This window comes from Pyrgilauda ruficollis, unplaced genomic scaffold, assembly GCF_017590135.1.
Source record: "Pyrgilauda ruficollis isolate IOZ18807 unplaced genomic scaffold, ASM1759013v1 scaffold29, whole genome shotgun sequence".
NCBI lineage: Eukaryota > Metazoa > Chordata > Aves > Passeriformes > Passeridae > Pyrgilauda > Pyrgilauda ruficollis.
In genome coordinates this window covers 10,095,289-10,121,514 of record NW_024524266.1, presented here as the reverse complement: position 1 = coordinate 10,121,514, position 26,226 = coordinate 10,095,289, and the positions used below count along the sequence as shown (strand labels likewise).

Below are 26,226 nucleotides of genomic sequence, written 5' to 3'. Positions count from 1 at the left end.
TCTTTCAGTTTTATTTTTCCTACTTCAAGCTTCATCCCCTCAAACTGTTTGGGCTAAGCTCTTCCCAATGCCCATCCTCCTCTGTGGTCATGAAAAACAAGGTCAACCAGTCTCTGCCTCCCTCAGCCTGACATTGGCAGGCAGGTAGGACTCCTCTCCATGGGGCTTGTCCCCTCTGCCTCCCACACACATGGAAGTTGTTTTCCCCATGGTGGCAACGGGACAGAGAGGAAGCAGTACCTGTGCCATTGACGTCGTATTGTGCAAAAGCACTGATGAGTTCAGACCTGTGCGCATAAATCTTCTCTCGTAAGGACTTTAAGGCAGATGATTCAATTGTACCTACCCTAGGAGGAAAAAAAATCAGCAGATTTATGAAAGGATTAAAATCCTCTCGCATGTTATGCTTTTCAACACTCACTATAAAATTCTTATATCCTTTAATATGCAGTATGTTTAGGGTCTAGTGTGTTTAAGTAGGATGACCCAAAACACACAACATTCAGCAGCGGGAAACCCCAAACCAAACAAAACCAACAGTGCTCCATAAGAATAAATTGAGTTTATGAGATAATTGAGTTTGTGCAGGTAATTCCAAGCTGCTTTCCTTTAGTAATCTGACCACACTACTAGGCATGGCAAAGCTGTCATGATAAACTTTTGGGACTCAATTCATAACAGGATTTGTCCAGATTAACACTGCAGCCTTAAAGCAGACAGGTGCAGGCCATTTATGACTCCCTGACAATCGTCTGTTCTAACTGCTTACCTCACCTAATTACCTTTGGGTGTTTCTCAGGAAACCAAGTTAAACACCCAGAACATGTTTGGTCTGCTGTATTAATTTTTAAATTGTAAAATAGAAAACCAGTGAGAATCAAGGAAAATGGATGCCTGTTCAGTTATTCAGTCAAGCTCTAGATTTGTGGCAGGTACGCTCACTGTGAGGTGAGTCCATGCTCACTGCATGCAACACACAGCTTTACCTCTCCCGGAGATTCTGCCTGCGCGTGAGCTTGCTGACCTGGTACTGCACAAAGCGAGGGGTCAGCTCGGGATTCAGCTTGATGTAAGCGCCCCGGTTACTGCCCTCTTCGTAATAGTTAGAGGCAGAGAATATGGTGATAACCTGACACAGGAAACAAAGAAACTGGATTGGCCACAACAGCTCTTCTTGACACTTATTTCTGAAACTGATCTGAGAAAAAATTCCAGGTTACAAAATTATGTGTCTACATATAAGAATGTGTGATTCACCAAATTGCTCTTGCCTTTTGAGTCAGAGCTCTGGGCTTTTATTTTTGACCTGTCAGACTTCAGAGAGCAGTGAGATATAACATGCTGTTTAAGAGAAACCTCTTTCTAAGAGAGTCTTGATTTTCAGGATTCTTGTTGGCCTCTCAATACAGCATGTTAAAAAGCAGAAAGGGCCAGAAGAGAAATCAGTAAGTTAAAGGCTTCTAGAGCCTTAGAACATGTCTTGAACTGCATTTACACACAACTCTTGGGGATTTTGTTGATGTCCATTTGTTTTCATGTAAGTAATAAATTGGTCTTCACTCCCTAAAGATGTAAAAATTTTGTTACTCAGAACTCAGTAATTTGTTGTAACATCTATCTAGGACAAAGTTCCCCCAAACCCAGTTTAACAAAGTGACTGTCTTTTTTTAAAATAAATTTTGCAGAAAAATATACTGTGGATGTTCCTGTGAAATTCACAGGAGAATGCTACTTTACATGGAAGCATCTTACCTTCCCATCATGACTGATCTCATAACCTTCTGGCTTAAATTCATGAGACCTGATGAGCATCTTCAGATTATATCTCTCAAACAGCTTGGCAGTGACATCAGGACCAAAGTAACAGCCTCCTCCTCGACACTTGTTTGGTGTACAGCCATTTTGGCTTCTTGGATCACTCCACAGAATGTCAAGGATCTATAAACAGCAAACTCAAGCAAGTGAGGACTGATAGTAGAGGAAGACTAACAGTATGGCTGTCTAAAGTCGTGGCCACAGCAAAAGCCCCACAGTACAGGATAAAAACACATAGGCCTTGAGGTTTTTCCTTCCTTTCAGGAGCATATTCTTTTGGGCTTGGACTTTTGTTCTACTTTTTAAGAAACATTATCTAGATTTTAGATTAACTTTTTTGCTTCAGAAGAAATATAATTTCAGCAATGTACCTCCTTTCACAGCTGAAGTCTTCAGACTTGGGCAGGTGTACCAGAAACATTACCTGGGCTAATTCAAAGAGAAAAAAAGCTGCCTTCTTAACATGTTAATAGGAGAGGCATTTTCTATTTCCCAGGACAGACTGCACAACCATATTGGTCAATGGTTTTATCTAAGCTTGTGAGTACCTGCTCTAAACATGCCAAGAGTTGCCTTTGGCTTTATTTCTTCAGTTAGCTCACATTTTAAACTGACATTTTACATATTAGCACTTTAGCAGGGTTCAGACATGAAGATGAATTATCATGGTTTAATTCTAGTCAGTAGCAAACATTATTCAAAATGTGTTTGTTTAAACTTTTCTGGGCAAGGTTTCACTAACCCATTCCACTTCATGTTTGTGAGCATGGCTTACTGGATGCTTGATTAGCTGGGGGAGTGTCAGATTTGGTGGGGAAAGGGGAGCCTTGCCTGTGCTCATTATGTTAGTTTGTAGGTCAGATAGGTATCTTGGGAAGTCAGATTTTCAGAGAAATTAAGCTTTCCAAATTGTCACAATTTATTAAGTTACAGTATAACAAAACCTCTATATTTGCTCTGATATTCAAGATTAAATGAACAGCCAGAGGACAAAAAATTCCCACTTCTGAGTAATCTGCCTGTATGTCTCAGGAGCTGGGTGGCTTTTTTTGGGCGATATCAGCATTCAGCTGCCAAAAGCACAGCCAAAAAAAGGTGCTTTATCTCACCAACAATTGCAGTCTGACCTGTTTAAACCAACAACCATTTATGTACCAACAGATCCAACCACACGAGGGCAGGCAAATCCATTTCCTGCTGAGCAGTTTCCTCCTCCTAACGGCTATGAAAAGAAAATACTGGGTGAATTTTACTTGTAAGGTATAAAACCCCAAGCTTTTATTATCAGGTCTACAAAAAGCGTCCAAAAAAAACTAATAGGTATCTAATATACTCCTTAGAATGACTGTTTTCCTATTAAGAGACAGTTCAGTCAGACCCATGAACACACTGCCGGCACAGAACACCGGCTGAGTTTGTGCAGGAGGGGTTTGGTATCACTGAGTCTTTGGTTTCACCTACTTGTTTCCATTCCTTCAGGGCGGGGTCTGGAGGCAAATTTGAACCTGAAGGCTCAGTGAAGTCCGATGAGGAGATGTGTTGTGTCTTCCCTGCAACATGCTGGTTGGCAATGTGTTTACTGGGTTTGGTCGTGGGAATTCTCTTCTTCACTTGGTCCTGTCTGTTTCTCACTGACTTTGGTGGCCGCATCAAAGATTTCAACTAAAAAAAAAAAAAAGTTACCATCACAACAACAAAAGTTGATACAGAGATGTTGGCTGAAAGGCACATCAGCTCATGTTTCCTGTACTCAAGAGAACTCCTTGAGAGTTCAACTAATGTTAACTCCCATAATGTCCTGATTTCACAGGTTTGGGAGAAGCTGCAGGTATTTGGCACTTGCAGAAATTTTGCTTTATACCTATCAGTAAGCAGGCTCTTCAGAGCTGCTTTCATATTCTTATCCAGACACACACACTCATTCCAAACACAGTAAATCTTAAGGTCTCACTATACAGCAAGTAGGGCCTGGGCTCAGGAAGACACTTCAGTGCCCAGCTTCCCTGGAAACAAAATATACATTCATATTGCACATAAGGTGAAACTCCATTCACTTCTGCTCTGACACAGTACCATGCTGTTAGATTAATTTGACTAAATTAAACGGAGTATCAGGAAGACAGTAGTGAAACTGATGGAATATTACACCAGGCTTTATACTGTTAAATCAAACTCCACAAACATCTGTGGTCATTTGATTTTCTGGAGTGGTGCGCTATGGTTTCACGAATGATCATTAACATGGATTCTTCTCCAGAGAATGTCTTCTCATTTGAAATTCTCTCGTACTAACTTATTTCTAGAACAAAGCCAAAATAAACCCCCAAACCAAACCAACCAACTAACCCAAAAAACCCAAAGCAAAATAAAAGATGCCCCTCCAAAAAAAATCAAAAAAACCCCCAAAAAACCAAAAAAAACCACACTCACCAATAAAACATACGCAGTCAGCAGACCCCCAGATTTTACTCTTTAACAAAGAAAAGGACTAATTCAAAACAAATGCACAACACAGGGTTATTCACCAGTGCACTGACCAGTATTTGAAACCTGTCAGCTGCCAGCTGCACCAATTAAAATACATCACTTGGCCTTGAGTGACACTGCCCTGGGTTGTGGCCCACACATGTCTCATTAGCAATGCTCTCCTGTGGCAGCCACTTTGACCGGTTAATTCTGCATTTCACAGACACTGCATTTCACCGAAACATGCAGAGCTGAGCCCTGGTGAAAGCATGGGCAGAACTCAGCTCATGGTTAGGACCCAGTTTTAGTGCACAGTGGTGCAGCCAACGGAGCCTAGACTCCAATGATCAGAAGTATTTGTGTCCTTTTTCATATCTTTAAAAAAGAGACACAACCGATTGTCCTGCAAAGCATTTATTTCTGCTTTAGAAAATATGAGGATGACAAAAATAGCTCTAGATTCAACAGCCATTGATGACAGGGTACACTAAGTTGCTCAAACATTGGTCTCCTATGCCATCTGAGATGCTCCACTATGGCTGTGAACTAGTGTGAAGAGGCAAGACACAAATCTGGCCTAAAAGGGACTGGTGGAGGGGACCTACAGAGAAGACTTTCTTCAGAGGCAGGCTAAGGCCACAGGGCACATCCCTAGCCAACAGGGCACTTCCTTGAACAGCACTGGAGACATGTGCCGACGTAATGATCTCCACCAGATCTCCTGGATCTCCACTATGACGAGTCTCAGCACCCTGATCACAAGCAGAGATCTTGATTTAGTTGTTCAAATTGAGACAAATCCCTCACCATTTAAGGTCTGTGTTTGCTCATCATTTCAGGAAAAAAAATGAACATTTTTGTCTTTTAAATCCCTGAAAAGCAGTGGATTCTGTTTTATCAAGGCCAGTTCTTGAATTTTGATCCTTCTGGAAAGGCTCTCTCACATGTACAACGCTCAGCTGCTGCCAAGGGAGCGCCTCACAGGTGGAGAACTTCCCCCACACAACAGATGGCAGAAGCACAGCCCCAGGAAAAAAGGCAGTGCTGGAAATATGTGGCTAAATTGATTTCTAAAGTGTTTAAAGGAAATGCCCAACAATCAAGTCATTTTCATACTTTCTGGCTAATGGGTCATCACTGCAGGAGGAGGCATCTAAAGTGGCTTTAACTATTTTAAGGTCAAAAGACCCATGTTATCTGGAGAGCTAGACAACCTACTGCATCCTTGCTTCCTAAGCCCTGATTTTGAAGAAAAATTGGACTATAATTTTTCTTACAGGCCTTATACTGCTGCCATTTACTTTCCTAATGCAAATGACTCGATCCTAGCATTTGTACCGCAAAAAATTTAAAAGAAAACAAAATTGCCCTCACATTAATATGATCTCTTACCTTATTTCTCTCAAGTGCATTCAGGAAATCCAAATCTGTCGTGTCTGAAATCCCCCCATGTAGTATAAGAACTTTGCTATCAATTATAGTGGCAAGGGGAAGCCAGCTAAAAACATCTCGCAGAAGACACAAAATCTGTTTCCAATGATCCTGTAAAATATACCCTTACATTAGATCCTATTTCTGGCAGATTCTGTTGCTTCTAAATTCAAGATTTTGCTGAAGTGTCTGCTACAATTTATATACAATTTATATGAACAGTTTTGTTCAGGTGATATCCTGAACTGCAACCCTGATAAACATGTTCCAGCATTTACTTTGGGGCCATTGGATTGTCTCTGTAGTGTTTAGTTTTTTCTTTCATGTTCACCTCTTTTTGTGTTCTTGATTGTTCTTATGGATGTTACTTATTTCATCCCACAGATCTCTGGGCATAAGAGACGAGCACTTAAAATTGTTTTGTCAGTTATTCTACTGATTGGCCAAAATAATTTCACCTACATAATTAAAGTAATGCTCTGCTACACCTAAATAAACTGGTTTGACTTTTTCTTGTTTACACAGGTTTCATTTTACATGTGCAAGACTACCAAAAAAATATAGGGGAAGGAGGAGGAATCTTACCTTGTACTTCTTTGAAACTTCTTTTGTGAATCCATATCTGAAAACAGGACAGCATCATGAACTGGTTTTCAGTATGCCTCTCCTGCATGGTTTCCTGTGCTATGGTGTTTTACTGGCCCCCTTTTACTAGCCCCCTTTTTCATCTGCAATTCCATCTCACCTCAGTTGAAATGTGCTTTCCTCCGTTCTGACTTGAGAATTTTAAGTTTGACTTAAACTGGTTTCTTGTGCATAATGGAGGTTGGGAACAGAATCCAGCCTAGTATTTCTTAAGAGGCCTTTTTGCCAGCTCTACCTTTTAGACACCAGAGAGAAATTCCAAAGGAACCTGATGATGGGCAAAAATTCCCACAAAACCTTCAGAGAGTTTTTGTCTTAAATATCATATAATCATATCATAGAATGGTTTGGGTTGGAAGGTGCCTTAAAGGTCATCTCATTCCAAGCCCCTGATGTGGGCAGGGGCACCTTCCACTAGATCAGATTGTTCAGAGTTTCATCCAACAGTCATATCTTTTCTCCCACAAGGGACAAGGACTTTGACACCTAATTCTTTTAACACCAAGATATCTTTCAGCGAGGGGCATTTTCACAACACTCAGCTTTCAAACTTACCAGTGTGCAGCACTACTAATCAAAACACATAGCAAAGAGTGATAGACAGAAATACATCTCTGCATTCCATACCATCACAGACTTAGCTAATATTTTCTGCTGTTTTGGGGAGGAAAACAGCAGAAAATATTAGCTAATATCAGTTACTTAATCTACAAGGTAGGTTTTCCTACCTTGTAGATTAAGTAACTGATCTTGGTTTATGTTTGTTGTTTTTTGGGGTATTTTCAATTAAGTGCTGAAAAATTAACTATCACGTGAAACTGATTCTCTTTTGTGGATCATTAGTAGGACTTGCCTATGGGCCTCTGACAGATGCTAACACAGAGGCCTGTGTTAAAACAGTAATACATCCTGTGTGCCACATCAAATGATCCAAGGGGTACAGCAGGTTACCCACCAGTCAGTCACCCAAAGGCTTTCTGGGGCAGTTTAGAATTGTAGGGAGTAGGACTGAGGAGTTCTCACATCTCTGAGATACTTTTTGTCTCCAAGTCACACTTTAACTACAGCCAGAGCCATTGGCTGTGCTCACTCCCTTGGCTGCACTGCACAGTTAAGTGCAAATGTGTGTTAGAAAACAGGGCGTCAGCTTTCCTGCACTGACATCTCCAACTGATGAAGCTCCTCTGAGTAGAGGGTAGGATATTTACCTGCCCCTTGTGTTAGAGAAGTGAAATCTTAGTTCAAAGTTAACTAAAATATCAGATTTTGCTAAATATGTGCTTCCATCCGTCCTTCCCCAATTTTGATACTCTGGAAGCTGCACTAAACCCTCTGACTTCAATGGACTATGATCAGCTCAAAGACAGGACATGACTGCCATTCAAATGTCTGTGTGTAGTGAGGATGTTCCTTTCCCACACACATGCTGAAAAGGCAAAGCTCCACCTGACTACTTAATAAAACATTATTTAATTTTAGGGTGTCACAGTGGCTAAAGTAGCATTCAAAAGCTCAAATATTTCTAGTGATAGGCCAGATATTACCAGCCCCACCCCCAAAATCTACCTCAGGTTCATGACGTAGTCTTCATGGTTTCCTCTATTCAAGTGTAAATCATTGGGATAGATAAGAAGAAATGCAAATAGGATTATAAGTATTTCCATAGAATTTTTCCCTCTGTCGACAAAATCACCATTAAAGACATAGCGGTTTTGTTCTGAAGGCAGACCATTCTGCAGAAAGAAAAAAAAGAGGCATTTAGAGAGGCTGCTATGCTACTGTAATAGAGGAAATAGAATTTAAATGAGATCCCATTGCTAGAAATTTTGAAAAAAAAAATCTGCATAATACAGAGATCTAAAAAGCAGCATTTATTTATCTCCACTGTTTAGAATAAAAACCTTCCTATCAGACAACCTGAGCCATTAGAGAAGAGGGGACCTTTCTGGCTGTTCTTACAATGTCATCTCTAATCCTTTCCTCTACTTATTAAATTAAATTGAAAGGGACCAAAAAGAACATCAGTCTTGTAGTAAAACATACGTTTTTGTTAATGCAACTGTTGCCAGGAAATTACACACTTGTGTAATTTCAGAAGGGAGTCATTCAGTTTGAATGGAAGGTAAGAAATACATGAAAAATTATCTTCTGATGTAAGTTTGAATGGATTTTGTATATTTACATTGTTTGCAGTGTATGCTTCCAAAATTCCTGAGAAGGACTGAGGAGTAGTCCAGAGGATATAAAATCTTAAGACCGAACTTAAGACTTGAAGAGTTTGATTTCAGTTGCTTTAATCCTGAAAGCACTGCTTGAATTTTACACATGAGAGCCAAGATACACTTGAAAGCTCACAAACCTGAGAGGCTGGATATACAGGTATTTCTTACCTTATTTTTTTTTTCTAAAGATACAGAGAAATGCTTCATTATAAATGGTGACATAGTAAATACAAGTATTTTGAACTGATGGTTTGTTTTATTAGATTAATTACCAGCACATGAATGGGTGCCAAAATCTTACAGAAAATATAGCACCACCTATATGTAGCTTCATAATTTCCAGTCATCAGTACCAGAAACAGTATTTCAGCTTTGACTTGCCAGAAGAGGGAAACCTCTGTTTTCTCAATTGATATGCACAAGAAATACCAATGGAACATCTATAAAATTACATTATAACTGTGGAAGCCACTCTTAAAAGTTCTGGCAGCATTGCAAGACATCCCACTTCTTGAATATATCCACAGTATCAGTGTCAAGCCTTTCTTGTGTTCCTATGGCATTACTGGTATTCTGCCTTAGTGCAGGATGTATGAAGTGGCCAGGGACTCGATATAGTGTGTAATCCTTATGAGAATATCTTTTTTTGTCCCAGTCAGTGTTGTGTGCTTTCATGCTAGGTTGCAGTAGTGAACCCTGGTCTCTCCATCCTGGCTGCTGTAAATTTCAGATTCCTTGGATTTTGCTATAGCCTGTCCTGAGCCCTTTCCAAGTTAACTTAGAAGGCTTGTGCTTGCTCTGTGCTCACAGGTGTGGCAATGCATGAGGCTCTTCTAATGCAGTGGGTTGAAGTGATTTTATAAAGGAGAGGATGGATTTCAGGAGTGGAACAGACAGCAGAAACTCAGCAGCTGTTTCTGGAAAGATAGATAAATAACAAATAAATACAAGCTTTGCCTTAAAACCAATAGGCATGTGAATCCACCAGCGGATTGTGACTATACACACAACCACTCTAACTGCAGTCCTCATGGAAAGAAACATTTACTGGAGCATGCTCCAGACACTGTCACCCTTCTTTTGGAAAAGATTACACACAATTTGAGTTTTAAACAAGTTTGGTTTGGACTTCCAACTTCAATGTGACATTTTAGTTTTGTTCCACACTCATGCACTTTCCTTTTCTGTGGTTTCAACCAACAAAGAGAGCAAAACTAAATTAAAGGCTGTTGCAGCCTCTGACATGTCAGAGAGGCAAACACGGCCCTCTAATGATTAGTAACTTGCTGCTGGGCATCATTACTGTATCTCCTGGGTTAGTGATTAATTAATTTCCGTTTGTTGTTGGCATTTTCTACCGCTTCAGGCCATTTCTATCTATAGCATCTCTTTAACAATCTAACTTAGCAATACATAATTTAAAATTCAAGTGTTTCAAGGAATATCAGGAAACGCTGTAATTTAATGAAGATTAATGCTAGGTCCGAATGAACCTTACAAACTGGTTATTGAGGAAGAAAAAGTAGGAGTCTTAGCTTCAGCCAAACCAGGTGTAAGGATTCCACACCATTTGCAGCATCGTATCAATATGCTGTATATTGCCAGCTCTGTGTGTTTGCTGGGGGTGGACTGTGAAAGTGACAAGCCTGATCTGCATGCAGGCCTTCAGAATCCATTTCAGCTCTGCACAGCCCTGTGCAGACCGAGATCACTCCCATGGCATGATTTAGGATTGCACCCTCTTGTTTAAGGTAGTACTCCAAGGTACCAACTCGGAGGATGAAATCCATTCCAACTGAAACAGAGTTTAGGAAGGAGAAAAAAAATGGATCCCAGAAGCCAACTGGGCTCACTGCTCATCTGAGAAAACTGCTCAGAGGGGACATAAAATAGTGTGATTTAATTTGCTTCTAAATAACTAATCATCTCTATCATATGTTCTCTACATTCTCAACTACTTTGAAATAACAAAACATTTGCCCATTTTATTTGGTTTGATGGAAGGGACTTCCCTAGAAATTTAACAGAGAACAGCTGGGTGTTATCTCTAGTCTGAAGTCAGTGAGAGTTTTGGCTCTGAATTTACTGAAGTCAGGATAAGAGTTGCTTGTTTTTTTCTCTTTATAGCATCCATTAGAGGGGGGGAAAGAATTGGCATCTGTTTACTCCAAAAAAAAAAAAAAATGCAGGCTGAATGCAGTCATAAATATAATTCTACCTGAGCATTTATCTCCAAAATAGTTATATTTCCCATTCCAGGTTCTGTGTGTGAAACCAATATGCATCATACTTATTCTAGTTTTAAAAGGAGAGCTAAACAACCAAAAGACTGCAAGCCAAGGACCAGCTAAAGATGGTTGATCAGTAAGAAAAGCAGGACTCTGTAAAAAGGTCTGATTATATTCTAACTATACTTCAACAGACTTCAGGTGTGCACTTGGGCAAAACAGCCACATTTACGCTGAACAAGTCTCAGATGAAGAGTAACAAAGCTGGAATCAGGGGGAGAATGACATAATTTAAACACCTGGTTTGGCTCACTTCAGTCTCCATTCAGTGCAGATGAACGTGTACGGATCTGACACAAACCCTTTCCCCCTGCCCCGGAAAGCTCAAATCAAAGAGAGTACCTGCTCAGTCAAAGGTGGTGATTCATCCTGAAGATGGATGTGAAACTAAATACACAACATTTCCTGCATCTTCAGTTAAACATACAATTGTGGAAGAGCTAGCCTGAAGCTTAATTTGTTTTACACATCAGTAAAACATAGTAAAAAGCTATGCTTTTTTTAGCATGATAAAAAAGGATATGTAAAGGATACACAAAGTACTTCTATTTTGTGCAGACCATGTGATTGCTTCCAAGGCTTAAAAAGCTTTTAAACACCACTCTTTCTTGTTACCTGATAGAAACAAAACCACCTCTCTCCCAAAAAAACCCCAACAACAATAAAAACCCAACAAACCCAAAAAACCAAACCAAAACAAAAAAATAGCCAACCAAACAACAAAAACCCCGAAACCAACCCAAAAGCAAACCAAAAAACCTGCAGGTATCAGTGGAAGGCCTAAATAAAAGCTTCTGCATTTTTTCTTGAATGTTAAAATTATCCACGGTGTAGTGTTACATCAGGAACTCAGCTCCTGATTTTAGCAGACTTTAGTCAATATGGAATTTAAAACAGTGGCAGAACTTTGGAGACTTTGCAAGGAGTCCTCTTATGTTTTGGCTCATGCTGCAGTTCAACATTCAGGAAAATAATAATCTCCTCAATCTCCTTCACAGTGAGCAGGAGGACATGAAGAAGGGAAAGCTCTGACAAGGACACCAAATTGTTCCAGGATTTGTGTGTGTGGTGTATGGGCACCACATGAGCAGTTCTAATGGTGCTAAATCTGTCACATATAAATATGTGTTCTTAATAACAAATTAAGAAAAATTACAAATTAACAAATTAATAACAAATTAAAGTGAAAATGCTACATCTCAGAGTACCTACTTACCTTATAGAATATCAGCAAAAGATCATCCAGGTTTCCATGCAAATCTCCTACAGGAAACAAAAACTTTTTTTACAAAATTTTCTCACTGAGGAAGAAACTAGAATTATAAAACTGGAATTAGTTGGACTTAATAAAATTTTCCCTATATTTTCCTTATGTACATAAACCCAGAAAATGCCACTAAAAGACATTTTGAAATATAATAGACTCTTATATACTAATGGGTTTAAATTTATCAAAGTAGCCCTTTCTATACTGCACAACTGAACGTGTTTCAGGCACAGGTTTTGACTACTACCAGCAGGAAGTAATGGAGAGTGTCAAGAAGTGTCCATGCCTGTGTGCCTCAATGCTAAGGCCACAGGAATGATGGATTGGGCCCTTTTTGAGAGGTTTGTTTGGAACAGGCAGGAGGATTTCACCCCAGCACAAAGCATCACTGCAGCACAGATCCCCTGTGCATCTGACTGCATTTCATGCTCACAGAGCCAACCTTCTCATGTCTGTGACTCACCACCACAAAGCTGCAGAACAGTTTCAAATTGTATCTTTGATAATATGCTTTTACCACCAATAATTAGGAAAAGAGAAATTACATTTTTATGTGTATACATTTTCTGTGCTTTTGATTAATTATGAGCCTGCTGAATTTGTTCTAAGGGATCTTTCAAGCTATGATAGATATTTATCACATACATGGATGCAAACATTTCAGGTATATATTTAATCTGCATTATTAATTTGAAATTATAAGAAATCAACATTTTGGACCAATTATGTTTAAAAATGGGTTATCTGTCTTCTGCAGAGGCTCCTTCTGGTGACAAAAGCTTTTAGTTTCAGTACAGGATGCTGCTTACATAGTGCAAATGCAATACAAACATGAAGAGGAATGTTTATGTGTTGTGAACAATCATGTATCTGTGTTTCCTTGGTTTGGAAAGTGGTCTTGTTTGCTTGGTCAATAAATTATTGTTTATAAAAAACCTCATTTAAACAAACCCTTTCCTGACAATCAAAATAGGTCCATAATCACATCTTAAAAAATATTATTTATTTTGCATGTCCCACAGTACCTCCCTTATACCACTTTACTATTATACACAGCACACACTGATAGATGTCAAGAGTTGTGTCACCATTATTGCTCTGTTTTGCAGCTACTGCATTCTGTATCAAGTCAGGATACCGCATCCCATTATCCATAATTTACAAAAGTGTAACAAAATAGATGGGCAAAGAGCTCTTAGTTCCTTACTGTGTGACACATCATTCTGTGCGACTAAATTGTTGGTTGTATAAAGACTTATCCATCCTCTTGGGTCTCCTTAGAAATGAGGGGTTATTATAATTTCAATTTATTCTAGATAGTCATGCTGGCAATGAAAGGTCTTTCTTGTCACCCATATTAAACCCTCATTAAAATCATTACCGAGTAAATTATGATTAAAATCATTAAAATCATTACTGAGTAAGGTTTTTTTTCTCAGTGAGAGGAGAAAGAGGTGAGACTTACAGCCAGTGATCAAAATGCTTGGTGGCATTTTAGAGGTGGAAGTGCAGGAGTATTTAAGCTGCACTGCAGTGTTAGCTGAATTAATACTGACTCATTCAGAAATGTTGAACAGGAAAGAGGAGGTGAGGGAATTTCCTAAAATATACTTTATGACTCAGGAACTGTATTTTTTGTTTGTTTGCTCCAATTTATGCATTTGTGGGGGAAAATAAATAAAAAGAAATAATTTTTTAGGGCATTGAGGACTTTCTTCTAATGGCAAGATTTGGAAATGTCAGTATCATTCTCTAACCAATTAGAATATCAACCCATAGCCCAAAGCAGTTATCTTCTCTGGCACCTTACCACAGACAGTTATCTCCTTGGAGTAGGAAGTTGAAAGATGGGTAATATTTGGCATCTCCTTGAGAACCCTCCTAGTTTCACTTAGCAGCTGCAGTACATAACGGGCATGAAGCAGCTGTGAAAATAAAAAGCAGGTAGAAAAGGAAGACTTATTTGAATTAGCAATAGGTCTCTCTGCTTTATTAATATCAGACATGTACTGCCAGGGTTATTTATAGTGCAGACCTCCAGACATGAGTACAGGCTGTAAGGCCTGGTGCAGGGAATTAATAGCATTCATAGCTCTGCATTTCCTTCCCGGTGAGTGGATATGGAGCCCTTACTGAACTTGTTTTGCAGATTTTCCCACTTTATTTATACTGTACTGTTTCTATTCTTCCTATTTTTCAGAAGAGATAAGACTTATGAGCACTCAAAATCACTGCATAAGGCCATCTGTTTAAAGTAACTGGGAAAAAAACCAAAAAGGATGTCATTCTAGGTGTGAGTAAAAAACAAACAAACAAAAAATATCTCACAACCTCCAAAACACAAGACAACAACAACAACAAAAAAATCCAAAGGCCATAAATGATATTTCAGCAAATTGCAAAAATAATCACAAGAAAACCCTTGCCAAGGCAGCCCTTACTGGAGTTTTCTTCCTGTTCACAGAGAAGAAGTTATAACAGTGCAACATTGAAGCTTCTGGTCTTCTCTCCTGATGTTTTTTATGAAAATTTTGTTGGTTGGTGATTTTTAAAGCTTTTAATTTCAACAGAGATCTGAGGAATTTTAGTAGAGGAGATAGATGAGCTACAGAATGACTTTTCAAGACTCATGTCTTTAAGCAATCAAAAAGGCCAATTACATATGACCGTTTCTTTAATAAAATGCCAGCCATAATTCCAGAGAAGGGAGAGTGGACAGTAAGGTGAAGTCTGGGTTGGCTCATTTATCATGTGCTTTATATTTGATATTTTTACAATCAGCCTCCACAGAAAATTACTAGAGAAAAATATTCTTATTCAGTAAATTAAAAAGCATTATAGACCCTTGCACCTTTTATACAGCACATTGTTAAGCACAAATCATTACAAGTTCAAAGAAAGCTGTCCCGTTTAATGCCTCCCTGCTCCACCTTCATCTTGTGGGCAACAAAAGGGCTTGCTCAGGAATATAGAGAATGGGGAACAGCCTCCTCAGTGCCTTGAAAGCTGCAGCTTGAACTCCAGAGATTTGTGCTATCACTCTGTTCTGCTACATTAGCAATGCTTTATAGTCATTCCACTGTTATGGTGGAGTCTTGCACCCTGCAATGAGGTGATTAACCCTTACACCTCAATTCCTCTAAAGGAATGAGGTGGGGGACAAAAGACAGAGGACCAAACAATGAACACTTTTAACCCATAAAAAGATTATAATTAGTTTCTATTTTAAGTTAGGACACTTTCCCCTGTCCTGCACTCTCACTGAGAACCCCTGCCTTGCAGCTGCTAAGGGTTCCCATTTCATTTCACTAGTCCTTGCCTCCTCCCCAGGGGAGAGGTCTGGTGTCATGCAGCAAAATAGTGAATCAAATGTGGGAACTGGTCTGTCTGAGAACTGCCTGCTTTTGATTTTATTGTGTTAGCTTACAGCCAGATCAATCTCCCAAGACAGCTTACCATGCACATTTATGATCACATTGGGCTAACAGGAAAAAGTAATGAGATGTAAAAGAAGGGTGAAATATCTCTTTGGGCACCAGTTTAGCTTTACATTGGATTGTGGAACTACAACTTGACAGATGTAAAATAAGTTAAAAAGAGAAAGCAAGCTAGTTGCAAATTACCTGTTCATTCCTGAAAGCATGAAGGAGAGCATTGGCATCTTCAACAGTAAGGGGGAATGAGAGTCGTGGTCCACAATAGGAGTCTGGAACATCAATCTTCTTTTCAAATTCTTTTAAACATAAGTCTTCATCCACCACCTGAGGAGCACTAGGGCTGGTAAAAATTTGAGAAACTGGAACAAGATAGAAGGAAAACAAAAATGTATAAACTCTACCAGGACCCATAGAGCTGTAACAGCATAGCCAGAACTGGTTGAACAAAACAGCTTTAACTGCTGCAGTATTACAGTGGCTGACTCCTGCCTCCTATAGTGGAAGAGCTCCAGGTCTCCCCAGGTTGTTTCACAATACTAAAACCAACCACCCAATCAACCACAAAAAGGGGGAAAAGACCAAACCAAAGTTTAAAACAGGCAAAAACTCTTTTCCAACTGTAGTAACTGTGGTCAGGGTGCAGAACATTTTGCACTGAAGTTGTGGAGCAGTCTGCTCACAGGTAATGAGAACCATCACCTGGTACAAACCTTCATTCTCCTTCCCCCTGATGCAAGGAGACGCAAAAGTCATGGCTGATCATTTAATGACCATCATCTGTTTAAAGTTCAATATTACGTTTTTAATACAGGTTTTGAAGATTCCCTTCTATTGCTTTTATTTCCTACTTAAAATTTTTAGGCTAAATACCAGCAGGTCACAGTGATTATTTTAAAAGTCACCAACAAAATTATATTTATTCACAGCAGATTGCAAATCACTCCTTTCTGATACAGCTAGGAAACAAAGCCAGCTTTTGGTTGGCTTCCATAAAACTATTGGATGAAACAAAGTAAACAAAAACAGAGTGGTGAAAGTAGACCATAGCTTCTAATTTTCCTGGAATATGAAGGAAGCAGGAACACTGCTAATTGCTTCAATCCAATATTTTTCTTGACATAACCTTGAAACGTAACTGACTGATCAGCAGATTTCAGTTTTCTTCTTGCAGACTGTCTTGGTCATATATTATTCTAAAAGAGAGAAACAGTCCCTAAAAGAAAGTGTTCTAGCAGATGCTGTTGCAGAGTTGCTCTTATGAGATGATTGTTGTAAACACTTTTTGCTGGGCTACAGTTAAGTTTTCTGTAACCCTGATTTCCTGCAACTGCAAATAAAAATGTATTATTTACAGCTGTGTAGCTGTACTATTTATTGCTGGTTTATAGCTGACCTGTAGCTGTGACTCAAAACTCACAGTAGCCAAAACCAGCATGTGACCTCATAAATTATGAGATTCATAAAGGCCAGCTTGTCTTGCAACTGGATAAAATCAATATTAAGGAAATAAATAGATAAAAATGTAATCTGGATTTTAAAAAGTCCTCTTTTACTATCAGCACTTCAGCTGGGAGCTGATTAGCACTTTCAGTGCTAATGCAATGTTATACTCAGCCATTTAAATGGATTAAGGCATCAAGTAACATCAAGTGCTCAGGATTCACCATTTTCACCAAGTGCAGTTTGATTTGCAGTCCTCCACCACAGTTACAGCTTTGTCTGACTGGACACCAGAATGTCACCGTGGGCTGAAATTGCTGATTCTCACACAGTGATCAAGTGATCAGCCAAACACATTTGCACCAATTCTTGCTCCAGCTCTAGCAGCAGGTCTCTGGACAGTATCTCCCTCTGCACCCCACTTCCCAAGAAGTGGGGGACTACAGAACCAACTCCTCAGACCACCCAAATGCCTCATTTCTTGCCTGTTCTAACCAGCTGTCCTCATCTGACTTGACTCCTTCAGAGCCAGTGATCTTCTCAGCATTTCATGCCAGGCAGACACCTGCCCATGCCTGCTCCTACTCTTGCCTTCCCTTCCAGCACACAGCAGGCCATCCATCCTTCACTTTACCTCTGAACATGAACCTGCCTTCCTCACAGACTCACTTCTCTTTTGGCACATGCTCAGGCTGGGAAACCCAATCCTTCCCTGTAGGGCATATCTCTGCAAAGCATACCCCATTTTCCACTTCTGGATGAGTTGTCAAAAGCCAGTCATGGTCATTAATCTTAGAGTGTACTTATGGCTCCTCAGGCTGTCTTTCAGCTGGATTTTAAGGCTTCTTCCTGCACAGCATGACTGTCCTGTCTCTGAACAGTCAGTAATGGATGACCTAATGCAATCTAGGGAATCACCATGCTGTCCAGCAAGTACCCCAGCTCACCACACGCCCCATTTAGGACTAATTCTGAAGGATTCAGCACCCCCCCATTTTGCTTTTCTAGTCAAAGCCGTCAAGGCTCTTTCAGTTATACTGAAAGACAGGGATGAAAAGTCTTGGCATGCCTGGTTCAGGCACACATGTTAAGACAGAATGAAACATTCTCTACCAGCATCTGTATCTCTCCACTGACTAGAGGGAGCACAGGCAATGACCTACTTTGTACTCTGACACCAGAGGTCTAGCCCAGGCTCAGAGAGTTGAGCCCTCACTATTAACAAAACACAAACAACTACAGCCATATTCCATGTTAAACACAAATGCCCAGAGCTAAGTGGAGTCAATTTGGCCACAGAAAGCCCAAATACCTGATCCTCCTGACCAGATCACCTTGCCATGGGAGTTTTTCAAGGCAAGTCAAAGCTGCCACTTCCAAGGATGTACTCACTATCAGGGTAACCAGGAATCAGATACTTCTGCAGATCTGAAATCACTTCTCTGTTCTGCCACCATCTGTATGCCTTCAGCCTGACCACTGGGGCACCTGAGAGCACCTCTGACTCCTGAGAAATGCTCTTACATAAGCCAGATACTGATCCACGGCCCTCAGGTCAAAGCCAAATGGACACTGAGCCTACAAAGAGGAAGGAGATTTCTAAAATGCTTCAAACATTTCTTCCTTCACACTATTCCTGGTGCTGCAAACCGCAAGAAGCTATAACTTATCCCCACTGCAAGAATCACTCTGTGTAAAACATCTTGGAAGGGTGTTAAAGCTGCAAGGGAGGCATCATGGGGAGTGAAACTGCAGAAAACAACACTTTTTTGTTTGTTCCTCTTTGAAGGAAGGCTCCTGGAGGTGCCCTGGTGACCTTGACAGGAACAGGTTTAGATTCCCAGTCTCACTATTTTTCTCAGGACGCATCTGCAGTCTTCTCACCCTCAATGTGCCCATAAAAGAGTGAGTAAATGGGTCATCTTTTGCTGGAAAGGCAGTTTCCAGCTTTCTCTGACCAGAGAGCTTTCCATTGAAATCTGAGAAGGTAGGAAGATTTTTTTTCAAGAAATGAGGGAGAAAAGTATAAGTTAGAAAAGGGTTTTCTTCTTATTTTCCACAAACCCTTGCAAAATAGCTTTTAATTAGAAGCAAAACAAGACACTCAGCTATATAATATCCCAATCACAAACTACACTGACATCTTAAGGAGAATGAGAGGATGAAAAAAGCTTTAGGGTATAACAGATAAACAATCACATCAAAAGCACTACTGTGTTAATGAGATGGCAGCTGCTTTCTTTCTTTGAAAAACATAATCTGAAAAAAACCAGATTTAAAAAGAGGAAAGTAACAAGATTAATGGTGGAGGCTGAGTAGTTTATAATGTAAGGAAAACCACAGATCACAAATTTTCAAGTAACTTTCTTATCACATACTGAGAAGAACAGGCAACCTATTCTTTGGTAAGAATATTATATATTGTCTTCTTGGAGACAGCTTTTGAACCATTTGCTATCGCTCTAATTTAAGTAAGCACACACTGATGAAAAAGATAAAAAGCCAGAGAACTGCAGGTTTTAGAAAATGCTTCAGAACAGAAAAGTCAATTTGAAGCCTCTCTGGTTGTTATGTTTACATACACTCTGGTTCACATCTTAAAATGGTGATTCAGCAGAAGTGGAAGCAGTTCTTTAAGAATTCCTCTATTCAGCACTGATTTTGCTTACATGAGTGGGGCTGGCATGAGTGCTGCAAAGGTCACTTCCAGGGGCAAGCAATCAAGAGCTTAAAGCAAAGAATGCCCACAGCCAGCAGTTGGAAAAAATAACCACAACCCACACAGTACACATTTGATATTCAATTCATAAAAAAAAATCTAAGCTCCTTTGCATAGGCAGCCTTGGCCATCTCTTTATTAAACATACAGCAAAATTTTTCTGTTTTGTTTATGGTTCTGCTATCTGTAACACACGGTGTTAGAAATGGAGAACAAACCAAGACAAAAATAAAGCCTTTGGAGCAGTTATCAAATCTTAACAATGTCAGTCCTAAAAGATGGAAGTTTTAAGCCAGCAAGACAAAGGGATGCTTTACTATAAACCATATACGCTTTATCTAATGTGTTTCAACCTTAACCACAACTGCAATTCCCAATATCTACAAGGGCAGGAAACAGGTCACCTGTGCAGTGATGATGAGGAGCAGCCCACAGGATCTTCCATCTCCCTCCCTGTGCACAGGTGAGGCTCCGATCTCCACCAGCACATGAACAGCCCATGCATATAGCAGTGTGCTCTGCAATGTTCTGAGCCCTAGCAAGTCATCTGAGACACCTCACCTTTATTCCCTCTGTCAGTATACACAGCTAATAAAGGTGGATAAATCATATCTACAACAAGCAGCTGTAAAATTCCATTTTAATATTATAATAAAAATAGAGATTAACAATATTTTGCCATGCCTCAGACCTAGCACTACTGTTTTCTTTCCTATTCAGGTGGAAAAGCTGAACAGAGGTGCACCATCAGCATGAAGAAGTAGATGAAGTGAGCAGTATTTGTTTTTCTTTAAGTTTGGCAATTCCTTCCCAAGAAGTTAAATGACCAAAGCAGATTTTTTTTTTTCAGGATATGGCAGTAATGGGAAAAAAATCAAAGGGAGGACTGTTGAATCATCTGCCTTGCCTTTGGAGCAAGGCTCAAATGTAATTTATTTTTCTGCAGAGCACAGAGAGCATTAGGCACTCTAAAGTATTTAAGAGAGAAAAATTGCAATTTCTACCGGTTGTCATTAAAACACTGAACCACTTAAGGTTTTGATGATGGTTTTATCCTGCTGTCAAAGTATCTTGTGCAAATTTTAATTGAAATAACCCGTGGCTAGACCAGATTAAAGAGAAAGGGCATTCTCTTGTAATGCAGTAAGAGGGGGTCAGCCTCATTTTTAACTCTGCTGGGATTAGATCTATTCTGAATTTGTTCAGGGAAGTCATGTTTGTTTTCTGGACTTAGGAATCACTTCAGTCTGTCCTTCTGTTGAGCTTGACCTCAAAAGTAAGTTATGTCCAAGGATCCCAAAAGACTTCAAAAATTAAAGGTTATTCCTTGAATAACTGAAGCTTAATTGAGATGGTTTCAAAAGATTTATCTCCAACAGTTTAAATTTATTTCTTTTTTTATCATTCACATACTGATACATGTTGCAGTAAAATCTAGAACAAATTAAATTAAAACGGGGTCCAGAACTGCCAAAGGCGGTGGGGGAGAAAGAGCAACCTCTTTGATTATACCTGCCTTAAATCAACTGAACACAATCTTTCTGAATAATCACATCTTATAGTTTAAGAAAACATGAACAGAAAGCTGTGAAAACTGGATTCTGTAGGAGGGGCAGTAACACATAAGAAAGCACTCTGAACACCTCTGAATATTCTCATAAGGACAACAGACGCCTGTTCTGACTTACTGACTGCTCTGACTCACAAAGTAGATAGTAAGCAGTGTCAACACTTAGAGGATCAAATTCATATTACAGTATTTAGGATATCAAACCTCAACCCCAGCATATGCCATAGGCTGTAAATATCATATTGAAAATTAATTTTCCTCACATCAAGTTTTTCAAACACAATCTTCGCATTACTTTTATTGTTATTGTTACCTGAATCAGGATGAGTACAATGATCCAGCATGAATGTAAAAAAGTTGGATAGCTGAGTATGAAAAAGAAAAGAACACACTGATCAGTTTAGGTGGTCCAAAAAACATTAATATCTTTCTTACTCTATTACTTGCAGTTTCCCACTTAGGAGGATATAAGTCACTACTGTATATTCCCATAGTATCAGCCTGCAACAATGACACAATTTATGTCCTACTACAAAAGCAGCTCCCTTTCTTTTTTTGCTATGAATTCACCACTGACACTTCATGAATACATAAAATGTTTCAGGGCTGTTTCAGTGCTGCTGATGTTTCTAGGTATAATTCACCTTGCCCACCACTCAGACTATTTGCCTAGACTTCCTTCATAGTCAATAGAAACAACTGCTACAATGCAGTTAACAGACTTTAGACACAGATGCTAGGATGAACACAAGGGCCTGTAAGTTCCAAATTTCCTATATTGACCCTAAAGGAAGCCTGGGCTGATACTGATACTGACACTGGGCTGAAACACTGGTATCTCTGTTGCACACATATTGCCTCACAGACAGTTAAGATCACCCCTAGTGATCCGTAAATGACCTGCAATCCCTGGCTAACAGAGCTGCTATACAGGAACTTATACCCTAGATATGCTGTATGGGCAGAATGGTGTCCTGATGCCTATGTAGTTACATTCATCTGTTTGTCTGTGTATGAATACACACAACTTAATTCATGTGTCAGGCAGGGAAACAGTTTTATTAATCAAGACATTAATCAAGACCCAGCTTTGTACAACAAATCACCACACACACATTTTGTTTGTGCAGCCACAGTCCTGGGGATAACTTAACTGCTTGTATAGGAAGAATGGAAGCTCACAAACCTGTAGTTGATCCTGCTCATCAGCATATTCGATTGACTGAAAGATGCTGAGAGAATAGCGGCGCCTCATCTCCAGGCGGGCCATGGTGAAGCGGTACCACTTCTGGATGAGGATTGCAGCTCTAATGACTGTCAAAACAGAAAGCACTGGAGTACACATGGATGCAGGGTAATCTACAAAGAAAATATGCATGCCGCCTTTGCAGAATTTTGCAATCAGATGAGGAATTCTGTCCATTGTGCACAGTCAACAATAAGATGAAACCCAGTAAAAGTGAGACTGAAAAAATACAAGATGCCTTCACTGTTTCTGTCTTCCAACACAGATCCCAAGCTAGCTGACTGGCTCAGGCCTAAGTAGTTAATAACCTTCCCCATTTAATTATCTTGAAGACAGTACCCAGGTAAGAAGTCAGTCATGTCCAGCTGATGGGCACTATATGGGTTTTGGGAAGGTGAAGGAAGAACAGTTTGCCCTATCAACAATGTATTTCTTTATCAAGCTGCAGTAAAAAGCTTTGATTTTGCAAGCTGTGACATGAACTATGTAATGACAGTATTTGCAACAGCCTCTTCTACCAGAAAGTTTTTGCCTGCAGAACTGCATCAGCAAGCCAGCAAAATTCAAATCCTAGGATAAAAAGTTAACAAACGGTATTGAAGGGTAGAATATGTTGCTTAAATAGACAAGCCAAAAGGCAATGAAGTATTGTTTTAGCTAGATTGGTTAACAAAAGAACACTCACCCCAAAAAGTCAATGGAACATGCCCAGAAGACCATTTTTAACTATGTGCTGAATATGCATTCCACTCAGCACTTTAAGAAGTTGTGTCTACTATGGTCTCAGTCTGGAAAACTGCTGGAAACTTTGCTGAAGAACAATCATCAAGACTGCAGCCTGGAAGAAAGAGCCTGCTGCCTTCAGGCCTCATTCATGCCACAAAGAGATCACATTCCATTAACTGCTCAGATGAAAATTTATTAAGCAAAGAAACATCTGGTGGCAGAAAGAGGTCCTGGGGTGGGCACACTGTCCTGCACTGCAAAACAGTAAAGGAAAGCTCTGTACTACAGGGACAACAGTTTACACTAGTCAATTATTGTAAATGATCACAAATACCAGAAAGTTTTATACTACGATGAGTGGAACCTGAGTAAGAATTATTTTTTTCTTACTGATAGCTATGCAGGTAAGGACAAATATTAATGGGAAAGTGATTCTATTAATAGAGTATAACAAAAGGGAAACATTTTTATAAAAATGCTTACAGATGCTGTAACAACTTGTTGTTGTTTATTTTAAATTTAATGAGTATACAGTATAGTTAAAATGGTAACATTTTCTAGTCTAGACAAGAGCAAAATCCAGAAAGACTCCCATCCTGTAGATATTGCATACATCCTAGAAAAATCCTCCTGCCTGAAGGAAATGTGATCCTTATATGACTAAGAGCATCCTTCAGACCCTACATAAACTCTGAGATCTCTTTTCTTTTCTGTCCTTTCTGGAAGTCCCCAACACTACAGACCTGAAAGTCTGACACATTACAGCAAGGCTGTCACCAACATTTCTGTTTAGAAGAGTACCTAAGGGGCAAAGCACAATCACCAGCACAGAAACAGATTTCCAGCATCAGAGCCATTAAACTTCCCATTAAAGCCCCCTGGGTTGCTTAATGGTCCTGAGCACTGAACATGGCACAGTTCCATTGCTATCACATAAGACAGATACATATCAATCACTGTGGTTAATGTTGCAAATCTAACAGAATGTTTCCTGTCTTTCTTTTTTTTTTTTTTTTTTTTTTAAATTGTACTTATTACAGCACTGTTACTCTCAGGACTGAACCAGAACATGATTTTCACACTAGGCTAAACTGCATCTCTAAATGAAATTGTTATCAGTTGCAGAAGGTCTCTACACCAACAAATATCTGTTAAATTCATGTTATTAATGCATTAGAGAAATGTACAGCCTCAGGCTGCAGATAAAATGATGGTTCAGCATCCCTTGACTACAGAAGAAGAAGAGCAGAAAGGAAACCATCCAGCAGCTCCAGAAGACAAAACACAATCCAGGAAGCACACAAAATCCTAAGCCCCACATCAGTGTGTGTTGATGGTTGTTGATCAAGAAAGAGTACAACTCCTCCAGCCCACTCCAAGCTTTTACACACTCAGAAATATTCCCAAGTAGCACATCCCTAATGTCTTGCAAGGCACATGTCAGCATAGCATGCAAACCCAAAGAGGAAGATCTGCCTCTCAGTTACAGGTAGGTCTGGGACTCCGGATGATTCCATTCTACTTTCACTACTGTGATACAGCACAGATGCTGCTTTGTAGTAGCATACACAAAGCTGAGGGCTGCTCTCAAACCAGTCAGCAGGGATCCCTGTAGCCATGACTAAGCGCTCCTGCTTCTCAGTCACCAGCTTCCTGTGACTCGTATCCTGGCCTGGTAGCCAAAAAGAGCCTTCCTTTTCAACCACGGCTGTTCAACATAATAATGTCTTAAGACTATGCACAGTACCATGTAACACGGCTCTCTGCTGACCAATAAATTGTGCTTTAATGAAAAATCTCGAAAGAGAACACAGAGGGTCTGAACAAAGGTCTGAGTGAATCCTGGAACCCACCTGCCTGTGCAAAGACTGCTGAGTTCATACCAAAGTGGGGTGTGATTAAAAGGAGGGTGATGATCCATTAGTTTAATTAAACATTTAACCAGGTCCTGTGGAGACTTTCAGCTGACAGCCTCAGTAATTGTCAGGGAGAATGTCAGGCCAGGCACATGGTAGGCCAGAAAACTGATTTTTAAGTCATTGTAATAGCCCTGCTTTATTACAATTGTTTCATAATTGGGGTCACACAACAGCAGGGAAATTGGGGTGGTTTGCCCAGGAATCCTGTGGTGTGAAAAGCCATAAAAGGTTCCACTCAATACCTTACCCCCAAAGCTTTGCCAGTGACAGAGCGAGCAGAGAGACCTCTGAAATTTAGCTTCTGTCCCAGATGCTGTGAATCTTTTACAACCCAATCTGTCAATGTTAGAGGTGGCCTAAAGCTGCTTCCTGACCTCAGCCAGCATCTAAAAGCTATACACAGTTTTAAAAAGAAAATAATTAGAAAATAATTTTCCTTGAACAAATATTTTGACAACAGGACTGGGCGGGAGTTGTGGGGGAGAGGAACATTATCTTTCAATCCTCTACTGGTGTTAGAGAGAGAACAACCACTTGTCCTGAAGACAAAGGCAACACTCACCATTCTCTGACCTTCTGTCAGCTACAGAACTGCTGCACCCCATGGTTCCAATGATGCTGCCCATCCGTTTTAATTGCTGCTGATACGAAGCACGTTTCTCTCAGCTGTTAGCATTATACACATTTCCTGTGTTCCTTCAGTGATGAGGGCTATACTCCTTTGGGCTCCTGGGCTCTTCCTAGTACTCCTAACAGGAATGAGATTGGGAAGGAGAGATAGGGAGAAAAAAAAATGGTGCTTGACAAGACAGAATCTGAAGTACCTTCAGCCCATAACAAATTATTGTACAGCACATCCTACCTAAACTGGACCACACCAGGGTTTTTTTTTCCACACCTGATTACTGTCAACTTGCATGCAAGAGAAATTAACTTCGTAATTAATACAGTTTACTCCTTACATGTTCGCTTAATGTAACTGTGCAGCAGTGGTTTCTTATATGAAGAGTTGCTATTTAAAACCTTACTGCTAGG

General features: G+C 39.8%; 1 protein-coding gene across 1 annotated transcript in view; it reads right to left on the bottom strand.

Moving 5' to 3' along the window:
* Positions 1–25,817, bottom strand: part of PPEF1 (protein phosphatase with EF-hand domain 1) — a 29,961-nt gene extending 4,144 nt beyond the window's left edge. Inside the window, exons 1-13 of the mRNA XM_041472319.1 lie at positions 25,754–25,817; positions 22,487–22,614; positions 21,614–21,665; positions 15,758–15,930; positions 13,945–14,059; positions 12,084–12,130; positions 7,924–8,090; positions 6,298–6,334; positions 5,674–5,823; positions 3,277–3,477; positions 1,753–1,938; positions 987–1,129; positions 241–347 (exon numbers count right to left, since the gene is read on the bottom strand). Of these exons, the coding sequence (XP_041328253.1) occupies positions 241–347; positions 987–1,129; positions 1,753–1,938; positions 3,277–3,477; positions 5,674–5,823; positions 6,298–6,334; positions 7,924–8,090; positions 12,084–12,130; positions 13,945–14,059; positions 15,758–15,930; positions 21,614–21,665; positions 22,487–22,614; positions 25,754–25,817 (1,570 nt within the window). The remainder of the gene's footprint in view (positions 1–240; positions 348–986; positions 1,130–1,752; positions 1,939–3,276; positions 3,478–5,673; positions 5,824–6,297; positions 6,335–7,923; positions 8,091–12,083; positions 12,131–13,944; positions 14,060–15,757; positions 15,931–21,613; positions 21,666–22,486; positions 22,615–25,753) is intronic.
* Between the last annotated feature and the right edge of the window lie 409 nt (positions 25,818–26,226).